The 19,364-nt window shown below is 64.6% G+C and overlaps 3 protein-coding genes across 3 annotated transcripts; 2 read left to right on the top strand and 1 right to left on the bottom strand.

Moving 5' to 3' along the window:
* Nucleotides 1-714: 714 nt before the first annotated feature.
* On the top strand, nucleotides 715-5,310 carry MFRP (membrane frizzled-related protein). The gene is made up of 11 exons (XM_083877934.1): nucleotides 715-814; nucleotides 903-1,014; nucleotides 1,206-1,334; nucleotides 1,788-2,321; nucleotides 2,757-2,882; nucleotides 3,294-3,370; nucleotides 3,489-3,637; nucleotides 3,797-3,927; nucleotides 4,583-4,717; nucleotides 4,804-4,931; nucleotides 5,006-5,310. Exons 1-11 carry the CDS (start codon nucleotides 761-763, stop codon nucleotides 5,228-5,230), a joined length of 1,800 nt encoding a protein of 599 aa, XP_083734060.1. The 5' UTR covers nucleotides 715-760; the 3' UTR covers nucleotides 5,231-5,310.
* A 1,679-nt stretch (nucleotides 5,311-6,989) lies between these two features.
* On the top strand, nucleotides 6,990-9,692 carry C1QTNF5 (C1q and TNF related 5). Its single transcript, XM_083877861.1, has 4 exons — nucleotides 6,990-7,091; nucleotides 7,211-7,388; nucleotides 8,332-8,560; nucleotides 9,076-9,692. Exons 3-4 carry the CDS (start codon nucleotides 8,347-8,349, stop codon nucleotides 9,591-9,593), a joined length of 732 nt encoding a protein of 243 aa, XP_083733987.1. The 5' UTR covers nucleotides 6,990-7,091; nucleotides 7,211-7,388; nucleotides 8,332-8,346; the 3' UTR covers nucleotides 9,594-9,692.
* Nucleotides 9,693-13,911: 4,219 nt separating this feature from the next.
* On the bottom strand, nucleotides 13,912-17,584 carry LOC310919070 (E3 ubiquitin-protein ligase RNF26-like). The gene has a single exon (XM_083878220.1). The coding sequence runs from the start codon at nucleotides 17,532-17,534 to the stop codon at nucleotides 16,161-16,163; it is 1,374 nt and encodes a 457-aa protein (XP_083734346.1). The 5' UTR covers nucleotides 17,535-17,584; the 3' UTR covers nucleotides 13,912-16,160.
* Between the last annotated feature and the right edge of the window lie 1,780 nt (nucleotides 17,585-19,364).

Genomic DNA, 19,364 nt, shown 5'->3' with positions numbered 1-19,364 from the left:
AAATTCGAGCTTGAACAGGGCGTTTGGGTGGCGTGTGTTTTGTCTCTGGGTGGTGTGGCAGAGGGAGGACACCCAGGGGCACTCCCGGACTGGGGGAGATGGGGGTGCAGGTGGCAGTGCTTGGAGGCAGCAGGAGCCTTTCCAGCCCCACGGTGCCCACAAAACCCCCGAACAATGGCCCCTTTCTCCCCTGCTTAGGGCCGGAGACGGGCATTAAGGGGCAGCAGAAATGCCGGTGGCCGGGCCCGGGCGGGCAGCGAGGGCAGGAGGGACACGCTCAGCCCGGGGTGCCCAACACAGCCCCCCCAGCGCTGCCCTGGGCTGTGAGGAGCCTGGAGGCGGCTGGAAAAACAGGATTCCGTGTGGGGACCCCTCCAGCAGGGTCCCCTGGGGCCGGGCTCCCGGCGGGATGGGTGCGAACACTCATTCCCCTTTAAGACGCCGGTTCTCCGTGCCAGAGCCTGACCTCGGCATCCTCAGCTGAGCTGGATTAACGGGCCGAGGGGGAAGGGGCCTGCCTGGGGACTGGGGCCGCTGCCTGCCGGGGCTCCCCGCACTCCCGGCACGGCGGGCACGGCCCTCGGGCGGGCTCCGGGGCTCTAGAGCCGGCCCTGCCACCGCCCCGGCCCGGAGCGAGAGCAGGGTCCCCACACCGCCCCGGGCCCATGGGGACAGCTGGGGAGGGGCTGCCGGTGGGGCTGGGGGGCGCAGGGCGCCGGGCAGGATTTTAGCCAGGCTGAGCCCGGACCCGCCCGCTGCCATGAAAGACTTCACCGAAATCACGCTCTGCCCCGAGGCTCTGGACGGCAGCAAGGTACGGCTGGGGCTGGGGGTGCTGCTGATGGTCCCCAGGGTGCCACCCGCGGGTCCCCAGGGTGCCACCCGCGCTCGCTGTCCCACAGACCGAGTTCTGCAACCCCGTTTTCGAGGGCGAGGAGCCCCGGGCGGCACCGAGCGTGGAGCACCCGCCGGACAAGGATGGGAGCGGCCCCGCACCGCGCCGGGACGGCCTCGGTACCAGCCTGGGGGTTTGTACACACCCCCCACCGTCCGTGGGGCTGCAGGAGGGCCTGGTGGGCTCTGGGGCTGCCTGGGGACACATCAGCACCGCGGGGACAGGCGGGGGGACGAGGCCAGCCAGGGCTGAGCCAGCGGGGCAGGGGGTGGGGAATGGCCCAGCAGCACTGCCCTGTCCTCGCCTCCAGGCCGGCAGCTCTGGGCACAGGTGGGCTGGAGGTACCGCGCCGACTGCAAGTTCACCTGGCTCTGCGTGGCCTTGATGAGCATCATCCTGCTCTTCCTCATCGCCCTCCTGCTCGGCATCGTCATCCACCGTGAGTGCCCAGCTGGGGGCGGCTGTGACCGGCGTGGGGACACGGAACCGGCCCGGGGGGGGAGAGGGGCACCCCGGGGTCTGCCCGTGTGGGGAGAGGGTGACCCCACAGGAGCAACGGGGATTCCCATGTCCGTGGGGTGTGGCAGTATCTCTGTCCCTGCGAAAGCCGGGTGGGATCCCCTGGGGGCTGCACAGGCCTGGGGGGGCTCCCTGAGCCCCTTCCCTGCCCCGCGGCCGTCCCTCCCCGCCGGGGCTGAGCAGTGCCTGCTCTTCCCCGGGCACAGAGCTGACACCCCCGCATTCCCCCGGCGCCACAGCCACGGCCCTGCCCGCCCGTGCCACCACCACCGCCACCACTGCCCCCATCCGGAGGGACCCCCCGGCCCCCAAAACCGCCGCCACCCCAACCCTGAGCTGGCTGCCCACGGCCCGCACGGCAGCGCCGGGTAAGTCCGGAGCGGGGCGGTGTGTTTGGGATGGGGCTGCCCTGCCCCGGCTCACCCCGCGCTGTCGCCTCGCTCAGCCTGCGGAGGGACCCTGCGCGGCCCCGAGGGCTCCTTCAGCTCCCCCAACTTCCCCGGCTCGTACCCGCCCAACGCCCTCTGCATCTGGCGCATCGAGGTGGGCGCGGGCCTGGCCATCCAGCTGAGGATGGAGACGTTCAGCGTGGAGGGCACGGCCTCCTGCCTCTTCGACCGCGTAGAGCTCTATGAGGAGCAGGGCACCGACGGCACAGCCCCTGCCCCAGCCCCAGCCCGGGGCAGCCCGGCCAGGTGGGGCTCCTCACACCCGGGGAACGGGCAGTGCAGCGGGGCGGGGGCGGCCAGCGGTGCCAGCCCCTGCTGTGCCCCCAGGTTTTGTGGCAACGTGCCCCCCCCGACCTTCAACACGGACTCGAACCGCCTGCGGGTCACCTTCGTGTCCGACAGCAGCGTGGGCGCCCAGGGCTTCAGCGCCCGCTACCGCGCCGTGGCCCCCGCCCAGAGTGAGTCCCCAGGTCCCCCGGGGCTGGCGGGCAGGGGGGACAAGCCAGCGGGGAGGGGAGGTTATATTCCCTCTCCTGCCCTCCTCCCGGGGGCTTTAGCCAGCTCAGTTATTAGGAGCATTTGGAGAGAATTATACCAAGGACGAGGTGAGAAATCTCAGAAAAGGCCCTTTCCCCAGGACCTTTGTCCCAGGCGTTTATTCTTCGAGTTTCCAGGGGGGAAAGAGGTAGTACAAAGGAAGGGAAGACAATTTATAGCCCCCAGCTCAGAGGAGAGACAGCTGGACCACAGCCAAGGGGGTCAAAGAAGGAAGGAAGGGTCACTCTAAGTGGTCAGGGACTCCAGGGGGTCAGGAGGGAGAAACCATTCCCCTAGAGAATTACAACAGGGAGGGGGCCCGCCGGAACCCCCCAGCAGCCCCGGTGTCTGTGCAGAGAGCTGCGCCTGGGACGAGCACCTCTGTGACCGCGGGCGGTGCCTCCAGCTGGGCTTCGTGTGCGACGGGTTCCACGACTGCTCGGACAAGAGCGACGAGGCCAACTGCAGCCTGAAGCACAAAGGTGGGCGGGATGGGCCCCACCTGCAGCCCCCCGGCCCCGCGGGACCCGGGGATGGGCGGGGAGATGGAGAGAAGGGAGAATTTGGAGGTTTTGGAATTTCTTCAGGGATTGGAGGACGAGAGTAACACCTCTCTGACCCCAGTGGTCAACTTAGAACTCATCAGTTTGTCCTTCCCCTGGAAAGGAATGCATGTTTACACAATATCAGTCTTGTTTTCGTTACAAGTGTGAGAACTCCCATACAAAAATGTAAAAACATCAGAAAGCTGAAAAATCAGAGCGACACAGAGGCATGACCCATGACCTGAGGGCTTCCCCCAAACAACCCAGGGAATTTGGGATCTCCCTAAGCTGGATCTGCCAGATCCCCTGGCCATGGGCACGGGTAAATCTCTGTGTGTGTCCTTTCAGAATGTGGGGGGTCGCTGACCGCCTTGGAGGGGCACTTGTCCACCCCGAACCACCCCCAGCCGTACCCACACCAGCAGGTGAGAGGAGGAGGGTGGGCAGGGGGGAAGGCAGCCCCCGCCCCGGGCAGAGCTGGGGGTGCCCCTGCCCGGCTCCACGGCTGTCACCGGCTGCCCCCTCCCCATCCCCGCCCCGCAGTTGTGCCTCTGGCAGATCTCGGTGCCCCTGGGCCACGTCATCGACCTGCACTTCCACAACTTCAGCCTGGAGTCGCACGAGGACTGCAGCTTCGACTTCGTGGAGGTGCACGACAGCGCGGGCACGGGCACCGCCAGCCTCATGGGCAGGTACCCCACACCCCCGGGCCCACTGTGCCACCCGGCCCACACGGCTCACCTGGGGAAACTGAGGCACGGGGGGCTGCGGGGGAGGAGCCACCACAAGGCGGGGTTTGGGGAGGTGCTGCTCAGCCCCCTGTCCCCATCCCTGGTCCACGACCTCGGCAGGTTCTGTGGCCACCAGCTGCCCCCCACCCTGACCTCCTCACGGCACGTCATGACCGTCCTCTTTGTGGCCGACGAGGGAGTTGCAGATGACGGGTTCTTTGCCACCTACCAAGCCCGCAATGCCACAGAGAGTAGGTAGCCCAGGGGGGCTCAGCCTGCCCAGGGTGGGTTGTGCCGCCTCCATCCCTGGGGGGCTTCAAGGCAGGGCTGGATAAAAACCTGGGAAAAACAGCTCTTGTTCCACAGCTGGAGCAAGAGGCCCTCAGGGCCCCTTTTTATCCTATAACCTCATAGCCATGGGGATGTGACCTGGGAGGGCTCACCTGCACACAGGTGTCACTAGTGGACATGAAAGAGCTACACTCACTCGTCAAGTTGAGAAGTGAGGAGAGAAAGAGGAAGTTTATTTTGATTTGGGGTTTTTAAAGGGTTTGGAATTTCTTCAGGGATTGGAGGATGAGAGTAAGACCTCTCTGACCCCAGTGGTCAGCTTAGAAGTCTATCAGTTTGTCTTTCCCCCTGGAAAGGAATGCATGTTTACAAAATACCAGTCTTGTTTTTGTTACAAGCGTGAGAACTCCAATACAAAAATGTAAAAACATCAGAAAGCTGAAAAATCAGAGCGACACAGAGGCATGACCCATGACCTGAGGGCTTCCCCCAAATAACCCAGGGATCTCCCTAAGCTGGATCTGCCAGATCCCCTGGCCAGTGACCAAGAGGAGCAGAGAGGGGTGGTCGGCATGAGAACCTGCTGACTCCTGGCCCTGCCCTCTCCCCTCGCAGAGACCTGCAGCCCCGCCGAGTTTTCCTGTGGGAACGGCGAGTGCCGGGTGCTGGAGTCCGTGTGTGATGGCTGGCACGACTGTCCCGACGGCACCGACGAGCTCAACTGCACCGGGGTGTCCTACCCGGCCTTCGGTGAGTGCCCTGCCCACCCCCAGCCCCCCGAGCCCGTGGGCAGCACCGCCCCTGGCACAAGTGAATCCCCTCTCCTCCCTTGGCAGGCTCTGTCTGCGAGCCCGTGGAAGTGGAGATGTGCCTGGGGCTGGGCTACAACGCCACCTCCTTCCCCAACATCTGGCTGGCCATCCCGGACCAGGAGGGAGCCGCCGAGGTGCTGCAGGACTACCAGGTGAGCTGCCCTGCCCCGGGGGCTGCCCGCAGCCCGCCCCGCCGGGCTCACGGCGCTGTCCCGCTGTCCCGCAGACGCTGATGGAGCTGGCGTGTTACCAGCACCTCCGCCTGCTCATCTGCAGCCTCTTCGTGCCCAAGTGCACCCCGGCCGGGGGCGTGCTGCAGCCCTGCCGGGCCGTGTGCCTGGCAGCCGAGCTGCGCTGCCGGCAGTCCCTGGGCCTCCTGGGCATCCTCTGGCCCATCAACTGCAACATCCTGCCCGACTCCAACGACCCTGTAGAGTGCTTCCAGCCCTAAGCCGGCAAGAGGAGAGGAGCCGGGGCTGAAGCCACACTCTCCACCCCAAATGTCCTGCCCGTGCTCTTCCTGCTGTAAATACACACCTGCCCTGGGGTCAGCCCCTCACCTGCCCTGGGGTCAGCCCCTCACCTGCCCTGGGGTCAGCCCCTCACCTGCCCTGGGGTCAGCCCCTCTGCCCAGTGCTTGACTTGGTGCCTGGGTGCCACGGGCTTGCCCACAGCTCCATTTCCCTGGAGAGCAGGTGACACATCCCACAGGGACAGGCTTGTGCTGGAGGGGCACAAGGGAAAGAGCTAAGGCTCCACAAACGGAGCAAGGCTGGCAGAGGTGAGCCAGGCTGCAGGAACAAGAGCCCAGGGCTGCCCGTGTTCCACAGCCCCAAAGCCAGCAGAATAAACAGCCTGAGCAGCTGACAAACCCAACTGAAGGGGTGACTCACTTGGGGGCTGTGTGTGGGCGCTGTCGGATCCATGGGGAAACTGAGGAATGGCTGGAGAAGGAAGGCAGGGATGGGGTGGGGGATCTGAGCAGGGATGGGGGGACACAGGGGAGAGTGAGCAGCTGGCTGTGCCCTCACTGGGCTGGGGGCTTGCAGGGTCCCAGGGACATGGATGGGTCTCAAGGGGGGTCCAGTTGGTGGCCCCATGGTGCAGGGAAGGGATCCTGCCCCACCACGAGCCGTGGCCCTGCTGGCTGAGCTGGCCGAGCTGGCTGAAGGCCACCCTGGTAGCCACAGGCCTGGCAACACCCACGGCCACAAACCAGTGTCCAGCTGGCCAAAAACAACAGTCCCTTCACACCCTGGGAGAGAGGAGACAAGGTGGCTCCCTGCCACCACCCAGCCTGGCCGTGGGTATCCGGGTCTGGAAGGGACATTTGCCAATGTCACCGGCTCCACTGCAGGCTCTGGCACGGGGAGGAGAGAGCCAGCAGTGCCCTGGGTGTGTGGGGAAATCCCCAGCCTGGCTGAGGTCACAGGGATCAGGACCCACTGGTGCCAGCACCGCCCTGCCCCTGTCCCCAGCCGGGCACTGCCACTCCCATCCAGCTCAGGGGTTTGAGCCCACCCCTGCACGTCCCTCCCAGCTGCTGCCGGGCACGGGGACATCCCCCAGCCACAGGCCCGCCCCGCTGGCCAGAGTGTGACCGTGTCCCTTGGACGCACTCGGCGCTGGAAAAAATTGAAGGCGAGCCGGGAGTCCCTCGAAAGCTTCTCGGCCGCGCGGTCCCCGGATACAGCCCTGCCTCCTGCCCCGGGGCCAGCCTTGCCTCCTGCCCAGGGCACAGCCAGTCCCTGGGGCCAGCCCTGCCTCCTGCCCGGGCACAGCGCGGTCCCCGGATACAGCCCTGCCTCCTGCCCCGGGGCCAGCCTTGCCTCCTGCCCAGGGCACAGCCAGTCCCCGGAGCCAGCCTTGCCTCCTGCCCAGGGCACAGCCAGTCCCCGGAGCCAGCCTTGCCTCCTGCCCAGGGCACAGCGCGGTCCCCGGGGCCAGCCCTGCCTCCTGCCCCGGGCACAGCGCTGCTCTCTCTGCCTGCACTGCCCCCTGCCCCGCACGCTCAGCCCAACGTGCTGGGACCGCCCAGAGGGATCCCGCGGGTTCCCCTGGATGCTCCCAGGGCTGGCAGTGCCAGGCTCTGTGTGTGCTGCATCCCCTCTGCCCCAGCTCTGCTGCCAGTCAGGGCACCCGCACACCCTGACAGCTCCCTCTTCTTTTCTGCCACTCCATCCCTCTATGCCTTGTGGATTTCCTCCCCCTCAGCCTTTATCTTGTTTTCTTTCCTTCTGCTGCCTTTCCCCCTGTTTTTCTCCCCTCCATCCTGCTGCCCGGGTGCCCAGCCGTGTCCTGAACCAGCTGAGGTGGTTCACAGCCTGTGCCTCTCTCCCTCTGCCGGGCTGTTTGCAGCGCTCTCCCTTCCCCCTGCTCACAGCACTTCCGACATCATGGGATTATTTTTCTTTTTCCCCTTGTCTTGTAGCTTTTGGCTCCCAAGGCCCTTGATTTCCTTTGGAGTTTGGGAGGAGAGACGTGGGGAGGAGGGGGGGTGGAGAGGCTGCCTCTCCTCGGGCCTTCGTCAGAGCCAAGTGGCCAGGAAGAGCCTCAGCCCTTCCACGGCAGCGAGCGGCGAGATCCCGGGACAGGAACCGGGGATCGCAGTGAGTGGGGACACCCAGCCGGGGGCAGCTGGGACTCCCCGGCTTCCTGCCTCCGGCGCCTGGGCGGGGGAGAGACACTTCTCTCCTCCTTTTCCTCTTTGTTGCCGTCGCGGAGGGGGAAAAGAGCAGCTTTTCTGGGTCAGGGCCACGGGGAGGGGGCCTCGGCTGGCCCTGGGGCTCAGCCCCCGCTGCTCTGCCGTGGGAAGGGCTGGGGGCAGCCCGGGCAGGGGGTGGCCCGGCACGGCCGGGGATGGGGCAGCCCGGGCAGGGGGTGGCCCGGCACGGCCGGGGATGGGGCAGCCCGGGCAGGGGGTGGCCCGGCACGGCCGGGGATGGGGCAGCCCGGGCAGGGGGGTGGCCCGGCACGGCCGGGGATGGGGCAGCCCGGGCAGGGGGGTGGCCCGGCACGGCCGGGGATGCTCCAGCCGCGGCCAGGCGTGCCCGGAGAGCCGCCGGGGGTGGAGCGGAGCCGCCGCGGCCGGGATGCTGCCAAGGGCAGGGCCACGGCTCGGCCCCGCGTTCCCCGAGCTGCCGCCCCGCCAGCAGCCCCCAGAGACAACAACCCCGCCCCAGGCACGCTCACGGCTCACAGCTGATGGTCCTAAATCCCCCCGCCCGTTCCCCCATAGCTGGGCACGATGGGGCAGTGCCCACCCCAAAGAGCCCCGGGCACACACACAAAGGCACTGCCACAGCCCCCCGCCCTAAACCCAGACCCCACAGCCATCCCGAGCTGTCCCACGGCTGCAGGGTGATGGGATGGCACACGGGCCGTGGGGATGCTGTGGCAGGTGCAGGCAGCACCGGGGCCTCGCTGAGGGGAGCAGCACAAAAGGTAAAGGGAAAAGAAGGGGGGGAATGTCCCCTGCTGAGCCCCTGCCAAGCACTCCCAACCCTCTTCACTGAGCTCCCCAGAGCTGTGATCCCTCTCTGCCCCTTCCAGCCCCTCCAGGACAAGATGAAGCAGCTCTTCCTCCTCTTCCTCCTCGGGCTCATCACCAGGTCCTTGCAGATCGAAGACAACAAGATCCCTGGGCTGTGCTCAGGGCAGCCAGGCATCCCAGGGACCCCGGGCCTGCATGGGGGCCAGGGTTTGCCAGGCAGAGACGGACGAGATGGCCGGGATGGAGCCCAGGGCGTGCCGGGGGAGAAGGGTGACATGGGCCCTCCTGGTAAGAAAGGAGAGATCCCAGCTGGGGAGGGGGAGTTGCCATTCCCCGCCCGTGGGGAACACCCTCGTGCAGGGGGTGAGTCCTGCATGCTGGCACAAACTGCCAAAGGGAGAATGAATCCTGCAGAACTGCCCCTCCTGTGCCACCACCGCCCCTTTGGCCCTGCCTGTGGTGCCCCTGTGCTCCTGGAAAAGGCAGCAGCTCCCTGTCACCAGTAAAGTGGCATTTGTCCCCATCCCCGATGCCATCCCTCTCTTAGGAGGCTTTAGGAGGGACCACCAGGAATTGCATCATCCCTGCCCTGGCTCCCGGGCCGGGCTTTGTCCCAGCCTGTGAGGGTTTCTCCAACGACTTGTTGATGCTGTGCTAAATCACACACCCAGCCCTGTGCTGCTGCCCCACGCCCGCGGCAGGGAATCCTCGGTGGGATGGAGACTGGGCAGGAGGGGTGGAGGAGCTGTGCTGGTGACCTAGAGGTGACCTAGAGGTGACCTGTCCCCTCCCGCCTGCCCCAGGAGTGCCCGGTCCCCGCGGGGAGGTGGGCAGCCCCGGCGCGGACGGGCTGCACGGTGAGAAGGGCGCTCAGGGCGAGTGCGCCGTGGCTCCTCGCTCCGCCTTCAGCGCCAAGCGCTCCGAGTCGCGCAGCCCGCCGCTGGCCGACCAGCCCATCCTCTTCGACGTGGTGCTCATCAACGAGCAGGGCCACTACGACCCCGCCACGGGCAAGTTCACCTGCGAGGTGCCGGGGCTCTATTACTTCGCCGTGCACGCCACGGTGTACCGCACCAGCCTGCAGTTCGACATCATGAAGAACGGCCGCTCCATCGCCTCCTTCTTCCAGTACTACGGCAACTGGCCCAAGCCCACCTCGCTCTCCGGGGGCTCCCTGGTCCGCCTGGAGCCCGAGGACGAGGTGTGGGTGCAGGTGGGCGTGGGGGACTACATCGGCTTCTACTCCAGCGTCAAGACGGACAGCACCTTCACCGGCTTCCTCGTCTACTCCTACTGGCAGAACTCGGCCGTGTTCGCCTGAGCCCGCCCTGGGCTGCGGTGGGGCCGGGCGGGGGTCCCTTCCCGGCCTCCAGCGTGGGGGGAGCGGGGCCAGCGGGACCCCTGCCCTGCCCGGGGCAGAGAAACCTCCCCTGTGCCACGGCGGGGTGGCGGGAGCGCCCCCGGAGCAGCGCTGTGCCGGAGCTCGCTGTTACTGCGGGCACCCAGGGCAGGGCAAGCCGTGCTGAGGGGCCCGGGGGTCCTGTCCTGTCCTGTCCTGTCCCATCCCTCCCCTCAATAAAGGGCTGCTTTATTGAGGCGTGTCCCGCCTGCCTGTGCGCCCTGCCCGGGACCCGCCATGGGGAGGGGAGGGGGCTGCAGCCCTGCCTGGGGGCTCGGGGACGGGCCCGCCGTGCCGGGATGTCCCCGCAGGGCCACCGAGAGCCGCTAGATGGTGGCATCGGTGTCCTTGAGCCGTGAGCGCAGCGCTGCGCCGCCCCCGGCGCCTCCCCACGGCTCGGGAGCAGCCCCGGGGTCCCCCCAGGCCCGAGTGTCGCCCGATGGGAGGGTCCCGATGCTGTCAGGGCCACAGAGGGGAGCGGATTGCCCGGGGCCAGCAGAGCCCCGGCTCCGGGGGTGGCCCGGAAGGCGATTGCGGAGCCCCCCGTGGCCGCCCCCCGCCCCGGTGTGAGAGCGGTGACCCGCCCCTGGGAAAGGCCGCTATTTTTAGCAGGGGAATGAAGAGCTTCCCCATTCCTTGCCCAAAATAGGTCCCCGAGGGGAGCAGCCGGGGAGGGGGCTCTGGGCCAGGGGCTGGAGCTCTCAGTGGGCTGGGGACGCTGCCCTGCCCTGCCCGGCTGGAGGGGCCGCTGGGCCCGGCTCCTCTCCCGGCCGTGCCGGCGGGACCTGCAGCGCTCCCCGGCCCAGGAACCCCGCACAGAGCCGGGCAGCCCCCCCTGCCCTGCCCCGGATCCCCCAGAGCCCCACCTGTGCCGGACGGACCCCCAGGAGCCCAGCTGTGCCCAAGGGGGGAGCAAAGCCCGTGTCCCTGCCCGGGCTGGCGGCACTGGGGACACCCTGTGCCCTGTACGGTGCCGGTGCCACCCCCAGGGGATCCCCCACGCCAGGACTGGGGACCGTGGGGACATCACTGCAGCCTGCCTGGGCCACCCCAGCCCGCGGGAACCTGTGAGGTGCTGGGAGCAGGGGTGACACCCTTTTTGGGGACAGAGGGGCTCAGCTGGAGCCACCCCACGGGCCCCTCAGCCAGCGCCGGGGGCGGGTGTCAGCAGAAGCCTCTGTTTGGGCTGGAGATGGCTTTTTGTGTGAGCAGAGCTGCTCAGGGGGCAAACAGCGCCGCAGAGCAGATCGATGGCTATTCTGGGAGGAAGAAAGGGAAGTTTCTGGACGAGGGGTGTGGGGGCTGGGAGCATTCCCTGGTCCCCGCCACGACGAGGGGGAGCACGGCCAGCACTGGCAGCCAGGGTGCTTGGCACAGCATTTGTGGGCTCTGCTGCCTTTGGGATGCTCTTGGTTGTGTGGACACCGTGTCTGAGATCAGGGGGACCCCTGTGAGAACACGAGGGTATCTGCTGCTGCCTAGGGAGGATGGGGAAGAGGGCAAGGAAAGGAAAACAAAAAGGGAAGGAGAGGCACAGGAGACTTTGACAAGTTCCTAGCAAGCTCCAGCTGCTTTTGATGAGTTCTGCCAGCTTCCCCCGAGTCAGGAGAGTTTGGAGACCCTGTTCCAGCTGAGCCCAGGTTAGGGAGGGGCCAGCATCCCTCAGTCCCTCAGCCAGAGCAAGAGAGGAGCTGATATAAGAGCCAGGCTGAGCCCACAGGTGCTGCAGTACAGCTGACACAGGCAGCAGCAGCTGACTAGATTTGTTGCTTCTTTTGAGGGTTTTGTGGTTGCTTTGTGGGCTTTTAGAAACAAAAATAAACGTCGGCACCACTTTTCAGAGCAGCACTGGTGTCTTTGGCACTGCAAGGTCACCTGGGGAGGTCAGCAGGACCAGAGATTAAAGAGATCAAGTGGATCGTGTCTGAGAGCTGCACAGGGCCTGTGGTGTCAGAGCCCCCAGGGCTGCAGGGTGGCCTGGTGACTCCTGGCAGCAGCGGGACGGCTCCTGCTCCACCCAAACGCTTGGTAATGGCCCGGGTTCAGAGGCCTCATCGCTGAGGAGGTGCAGGGAACACGCCCAGCCATGCTCAGGATTGCTGACCTGGTAAGGAGACCTTTGACGTGGGAATGGCAGGGGAGGGGACAGTCCTCGCTCACGTCGGGGCGGGGCGGGCCAGGAAAGGACCGCAAGGCTGGATTTTAGGAGAGCAGACACTGGCTCCTGCAGGATGTCCTTGGGAGAATCCATGTCCTGGAGGACAAGAATCCCATATCCAAGAGGATGAAGGATCAGTTCCTCCAGACTCAGGGATGAGAGGTGGCAGCGCCTCTGTGCTGACCAAACCCTGCCCAGAGGGGCAGGAGAGTCTCCCCGCACTGAGACATTGGGAACCCCGCTGTCCCCTAGGCTGGGTGACCTCCATGTCCCCGCCAGCCTCAGCCCCTCCGTGTCCCTGAGGCTGCCCCGGGATCGCTGCTGAGGCTCCCTGCGCTGGGGCACTAATGAGAGCCCAGGCTGGTGCCGGCGGCAGCCCAAAGGCCCCCCGTGGCTGTGCCGCTGATCCTCAGCTGCTCCCTCCCTCCCGGCCGGGTATCAGTGCCGGCTCCTGCTGTGCCACATCTGCGCTCCGGCTGCCCGCCCGCTCCCCGCTGCCCGGCGGGCCGTGCCTGCTGTCCCCGGGCTGTGAGCAGCCCTTCATCAGGGCGGGGGAGCTGCAGCTGGGCTGACAAAGGGATTTTCCCAGCGCCCGGGGGCTCCTGCTGTCAGCGGGCTGCCAGAGCCGACCACCGCAGCGCTCCTAAACGGGGCTCGCCCGGCAGGATCACGCTCCTCCCTCCTTGGGGAAGGGTCTCGGCGCTTTGATGAGATGAGAACAGCCCGCTCGGCTCATCTGGGAGCCTCCCAAGCACGTTCTGGAGCAGAGAATACCCCCAGGACTTCAAATCTGCCCTGGAGTGGTTTGCGAGCGTTGCTGCTGCCCAGGCTGTGCAGCCCTGCCCCAAAAACCAAAGTGCCAGGGCAGGCAGGGCTCAGGACCTTGTCCACCAGCAGGGAGGTGGTTGCAGCTTCCTCCTGCAATTGCTTGAGCAGAGACTGAGCCAAGCGTGTGCAGGATGGCTCCTGGGGGAGGGAGGGCTGTGTCCTGCACGTCCTGTCCTCTCTGGGAAAGCTGGGCCACAGTGGCCTGAGGTGCCTGAATCCCCTCCCATGCCCTGCTGGGGGTGCTGGGCTGGGAGCATCCTGCCTGTGCAGGGCATGGCAGATATTTCATTGCTGATCTCACCCTCCTGTCCCTCTGCAGCCTCCCCAGGTGCCCAGCCAGCCTCGGGTTACAGCCTGGGAGCAAGAGAAGTGCCTCAGTTTGCCCCATTTATCACCCATCTGCCAGCACTGCCCTCCTCCCTGTGCCTGAGCAGCTATCTGCCTCTTTCTGGCCTCCCAGCAGCTCCCATCTCCCCTCTCTTGGTTTTCATCCTGATTAAAATGAGCCACTTTGCTTTGCCAGAGCAGGGCAAGCCAGGACTCCTGGAGTCTCTGCCCATCAGGGTCCTGAGCCATTTTTCCAAACAATTTATGAGGATGCTGGGGAAGCAGAGAGTGCTTAAAAGCACAAAGCAACCTGCCAGGAGCTGAGATCCGAGCCAGGGAATAGCTCCTTGTGCAGCAAATGCATCTGCTCACAGTAACCCTGAGCCTGCCACGGCCTTTCTGCAAGGCAAGACCAGCCCTGTGCTGCCTCCACTCCAGGGACAGTCTGGAACAGGACACTGAGGCATCAGAGAGGTGCAGGGACAGGAATGAACATGTCCCAGCCTGGAACACGCTGGGAAACCCCAGCCCTCCTCCCTGTCCCCTGGTGTGGTACATCCACAACCATCTCCTCTCACTGTGGGTTGGCAGAGCAGAAGCTGGGGGCTGCCAGCTCTGAAAAGCCCACCCAGGGTGGGTTTGGGTGTAAATTCAGCTGAAAAGCCCATCCAGAGGGGGTTTGGGTGTTAAGTCACCTGAAAAGCCCATCCAGAGTGGGTTTGGGTGTAAAGTTACCTGAAAAGCCCACCCAGGGCAGGTTTGGGTGCAAATTGATCTCCTGGCTGCTGGATTTTCAGTGCAGCAGCCTGGCTCCAGGGTATCTTACAGCTCTGCTTTTCTGGGGGTTGTGAAAAACAAGTGAACACCTCTGACCCTGCAGGCTGACCCCTTGTGGGGAGGGATACTTTCCCTGGAGTCCAGGAGTGGATAAAGGAGACCCAAACACACATTTCCCCCCCAAAAAAAAAAAACATTCCCAAGAATGAGGCAGCGCCCAGCTCTTGGTAAAGGAGATTTTAATCTGCTCAATACCTAGTCCATAGTGCAAAGAGTTAAACTTAAGGCAAAGCCTTCTCTTATAAACAGCAAACAGGCCCTAAACAAACAAGCGTGACTGCGATAATAACAATAAAAATAAAAAAAAAGGTTAAGGGAACAAACTGCAGTTTTGGGGAGGTCTCCCTTCCCTCCCACCCTGTAACTCATGCAGGGAACGTTGCACTCCCTGATCCATGAGCTGGTCCCAAGGGAATGCTGCTGCCTGTGGCCAGGGCCACAATCCCTCTCCTGAGTGACACCAGGTGCAGCTCCCTGACTCCTCTGTGAGTGCCTGGGACAAGCTACAGCCTGGGCTCACTCTCACTCCTCTGGGGAGGGTTTGGCTGCTCCCAAGTGCTGGTGGCTGGAGAGAGCCAACATCAACAAGGGAGCTGTGTGGGGAGGCACAGGGACAAGAGGTTGGGCAACGAGGAGCTTTGCATCTCTTTGAAATGGAGTGGAAGCAGCTTAGAGCCCTTCTAACACCCATTAGTGCTCAGAAGCCTGGCTTGGCCCAGGGAATCCTTCCAGCTCCCAGGAAATGTGGGAGCAACCAGCCCTGGCAGTGCCTTTCCCAGCAAAGCCACTCAACGAGAAGATAGTTCCTTGCTAGAGCTCAGCTTTACAGCTCAGAGGCATCTCCCAGCACAGCCTGGCCTCTCTGCTGCCTCTGTTTTGGCTTAAATTGCTAATCAAGAAGGAAAATAGAAGGAAAACCATGCCAGCTGCCCTCAGGCTCTTGGCTTGCAGTCCAGAGTCAAGACTCTCTCTGGTCTAGCTCCAGCCAAAATTGGCTGTGGCGTGTGGCTGACCTCAGGCAAGCAGCTGGAAAAGGAAAAGCTCTTTAGTGCAAGGCCCTCTTGCAGCCCAGCAATTCCTTGGAATGGTGCTGGTTGCCCAAGCTGGGATGAGCCATCTCAGGCCTCCCCCAGCAAGGATGGGATGCCCTCCTTGGACTTCAGGGGACACTTCTGAATTAAAGTAGCTACACTGGTGACAGACAACAAGACACAACAACAGTACAGCCCTGCCCTGGTCCAAGATATCCGTGGTCCTGGTACTGCTCCACACACACAACTGCAGGGATGTGCAGAAACTGTGCCTGGAGCTGGAATGTCTGTGAGCTCCCAGGAGCTCTGGGGTGCTCCCTCTCCTCCCCAAAGGTCCCTCCCTCTAGCCAGCCCAGCCTGGGAAGGAGCCAGCAAGCTCTGGAGTGACCCTCCCTGTTCCATGGCACTCTTAGCCTGCAAATGTGTGGTTTTTTGGAGAGGATTCTCCAGCCTTGGCTCAAATCTGCGCTGCTGCTGCTGCCAGGGCTGGGAGCACTGGCTGGGGGGCCACTCCTCGAGTTCCCCAAGCAGCACCAGCAGCCCTGCAGAAGGAGTGACTGCCCCCAGCCTGGCCATGCAGGTAACCTGGCGTGTGCTAGTCTTGCATAGGTGACGCGTGGAAGCAGCAGCAACGTTGAGCTCTGCAGGGAGCCCGAGTTCATCACAGCCCCACACTGGCCTGGCAAGAGAGATCCCTCAAAAAGCAAAGCCACTGGGGTGATGAAGTGCCCCAGAGAGCCTGTTCTTCAGCTGAGAGGCAGGTTCAGCAAAGACTAAAAGCTCAAGTGTGCTCCTTGCTCTCCCTGGGCCTTGCAAACAGGGCACTCGTCCCTTTCCCATGGAGCTCCTCCACTTGGATGTGGGAGGAGGAAACAGGCCTGGATGAAGCCTGCCAGGTAATTTTCCTTGGGAAAAAAATTCTCTTGCCTTGCACCAGCCCTTGTGATTGCCAGGAGGGCACAGCCTTTAACCTTTCCATCAGCTTTGGCTAGGAGAGACCAGAGCATTTTTCTGTGCTCTGCTTTGGATCTCAGGCTGCAGGCTCGAGGCAATAGGCCCTGAAACAGCAAAAGTTGTCAACAAAAAACCAGGGAACTCTTCCAGCCTGCTGCAGAGATCAGTATTGTGCTTGCTAGCAAGAGCTACAACCTAGTTAGGCAAAAAATGTGACCAGCAGACACCCCAGAGCGTTCTGCCCTTCCAGCACCATCCACAGTTCTTTGGAAGCTGCTCAAGGCAGCCCTGGGAAGTGCAGACAGGGGTGCCCTTCACCTCCTGGGAAAACAACAGCCCAAGCCCCCCGTGGGCTCACAGGTACACGTTGAGGGTCTGCAGGATCACCTGGCGGCACAGGGGGCAGTTGCGCTGGTAGATGTCCTGCTGCAGCAGCACCTCCGTGCACTCCTGGCACAGGCACAGGTGCCTGCAGGGCAGCAGCAGCACTGTCTTGGTCTGGTCCTGGCAGATGACACATTTCTTACGCTCCTCTTGCTCTTTCAGCAGCGCCCAGGGGTCGTTTTCAGGGGCTCCCTCCGCGTTCCCGGCGTTCAGCTGCTGCTTCCTCGGGGCTTTCCCCCAGGCCGTGCCCGGCTCCTCGCTGGGTGTGTGGTGACGCTGCCCTGCCCCAGCCCGGCTCAGGGCAGGCCGTGGCTGTGGGCCCTGCCCTGCACCCAGCTGCTCCTCCTGCTCGGCCGGCTGCTGGCCCAGGGTCACCCTGCCGGGGCCCGGGGCTCTGGGGGCAGCCACGGCCCGTCGCTGCTCGCTGCCCTGGTTCACCATCATCCTGCCCCCCCGGCTCCAGTTGGTCACCTGCAGGCTCCAGTCGGTCACCTGCAGGATCCAGTCCACCAGCCTGCGCCAGGGCTGCGAGGTCATGGCCACGCCCAGGGTCAGCAGGGCCACCTGGTAGAGGCGGCACAGGTCCCGCTGCAGGCGGCGCAGGGAGGGCAGCGTGTGCAGGCAGCCCAGCAGGTGCCCCCACAGCGCCCACAGCAGCCCGGGGTTGAACACCAAGGCGCCCACCAGCACGATGAGCAGGAGCAGGCCCAGGCCGTAGACGTTGACGAAGAAGACGCTGATGAAGAGGTGGGTGGCGGAGCAGAGCAGCTCGAAGGCCATCTGGCAGGGCGACCAGAGCAGAATGGACACGGCGATGGCACCACTGGACACGTGTGCCAGGAAGGCGCCCAGCAGGTCCGTGACCCTGATGACGGGCCCGGCCAGCGAGTCCCAGAGAGCGCCGAGCAGCGTGAAGAGGTTCTGGGCGCCGATGAGACACACGTTCACCAGGCTGTTGACCAGGTACATGAGCAGGCTGGTGGCGATGGCCAGCGCCTCGCAGAGCTGGCGGCACAGCGCCTGCCCGCAGCCCAGCACGGCCCCCAGCCCGCGCTGCGCCACCTCCCGGGCCCGCAGCACCACGTGCGACGCCAGGTGCGACAGCAGGTGCCCCGCGGCCCGCATGCCCTCCATGGCCCCGCAGCACCCGCGCAGCAGCACCAGCGCATCCCAGCACGCCACCGCCGCCGCCGCCGCCGCCGCGGGCAGGCTGGAGGCCGCGGCCAGCAGCCACAGCAGCGCGGACACCAGCGAGGACACCAGGAAGAAGTTGAGGTCGAGCACCAGCAGCAGCAGGTCGAGCAGCAGGCGCAGCCCGCGGAGCAGCGCGAACAGCACGTCCATGGTCCCCGCGGGGCCCGTACGGCAGATCAGCCGCGGGACCCCTCCGATACGGGCGCAGCCATCTTGGCACTCGCCGCCGTGCGGGGCGCGGCCAATCAGCGGCGGGGGCTCCGCCGGGACTCGCCCCCCATTGGTCGCTTCGCAGGATGCGGCGGGGGCGCGGTGGGGGCGTGGCTTCCAGCAGCGGCGCGAGTTTGGCCACGCCCCATTGCCGCCCACTTAAAGGGCCGGTAGTTCCCGTTATCCCGGACCGCTCGTTCCACCACGCGCAACGTCAGGTTTTGCAGTTTTTTAACTGCGGAATGAAAACTATCGAGGTAATTCCCTATCTCTTTGTGGCAGTGGATCTGCCTGACCGCTACAGTAAGAGGAAAAGCTCGTGGCGCAGGGACACCTTCCAATATCCCAGACTGATCCAAGCCCAACCTGGCCTTGGACATTTCCTGCGATGGGGCAGCCACAGCATCCCCGGGCAACCTATGCCAGGGCCTCCCCACCCTCACAGGGAGGAATTTCTTCCCAATATCCCGTCTAACTGTGCCCCCCGTTAGTGGGAAGCCGTTCCTCCTTGTCCCACCACTCCCAGAGGAGGGCACAGGGATGCTCAGGGGATGCAGCAGCTCTGCTCTGGAGACAGGCTGGGAGAGCTGCCATGTCCAGCTTGGAGAAGAGAAGGAGCAGGAGACCTTGGAGCCCCTCCCAGGACCTACAGGGGCTCCAGCAGAGCTGCAGAGGGATTTTGCACAAGGGATGGAGTGATGGGATGGGGGTTCAGGAGCCAGGACAGGGCAGGCAGAGTGCACAGGATGGACAGGGCTTGACATCAGCCCCCCCAGCCTGGTTCCAAACAGCCCAGGGGACACCCACAGTGTACATTGCATGAGATGAGTTTGTGCCAGGCTCAGCCCTGGCACAGGAGAGGTGTGCACTTGCCAGCAGGATCCCTGGGCCTGTTTGGGACACACTCAGCCCAGGGTCACCCAGCCAAGCAGTTTCCTGCAGGATGTTGGAACATAAAGCCATGGCTGTGGCTCAGACCAAGGTCCTGCCCTCCCTGCTGGATCCCAGCCAGGGCTTGGGGCTCTCAGAGACTCTGGCCTTTGCTCTGCCCTGCCCCAGGGGATGGTCCAGCCCTGCTGCCCTGAAGGTGATGACAAGTTCAGGAAAATGCAGCCCTGAAGCCCAAGGCTTTTTAAGGAAGGAGAGGGCGAGTGCAGGGGATGATGACCCATGGGAAAGCCATGCGGGGCCAAGGAGGGAAGCACCACACCCCGGGCAGCGAGGCCCGAGGCCCAGAGGGATCTGGGGTCACCTTGGTGCAGGTGCCCCCCTGAGCAGGGCAGGGGGCGGGGTGGCCCATCCTGTCTGTCTGTCCCTGCCTGGGCTCTGCCCCCTGTCTGACCAGCCCTGTCCCTGCGGCTCCGAGGCCGCGGGCGCCTGGATCCCCAGGGAGTGGCGGAGTCAGGATGCTTTCAGCATTTATGGTAATGTTTGGATTTCTCATCGCTTTCCCAAAGCAGAGAATGGAAAAGAGCCGAGCCAAGGGCTGGGTGTGCTCCACTCCTGCCCTGCCTGCGGCTGTGCACCTGCCCCACCCTCCCCGCTCCTGGTGCCTGCCCATCCCGTGCCATGGGGGGCTCCCCGCCGCCGGGCCGGGGCTGCAGCGCCTGCAGCATTCAGAGGTCGTGGCTCCATAGCTGGGCTTCTCCGTGCTCCGAGGGATGGAGGGGAGCTCTGCCCACTCTCATTCCGGTAGGATGTCCAGCTCCAGGGCGTGCAGACCTGCAGGAGAGAGGCACAGGGGCGAGGAGGGGTGCAGGGGGCTGGGAA

This window comes from Zosterops lateralis (assembly GCF_965231275.1).
Source record: "Zosterops lateralis genome assembly, chromosome: 25".
Lineage (NCBI taxonomy): Eukaryota > Metazoa > Chordata > Aves > Passeriformes > Zosteropidae > Zosterops > Zosterops lateralis.
Note: the sequence above shows the minus strand (reverse complement) of the source record. Positions and strands in the feature narration are given on the sequence as shown.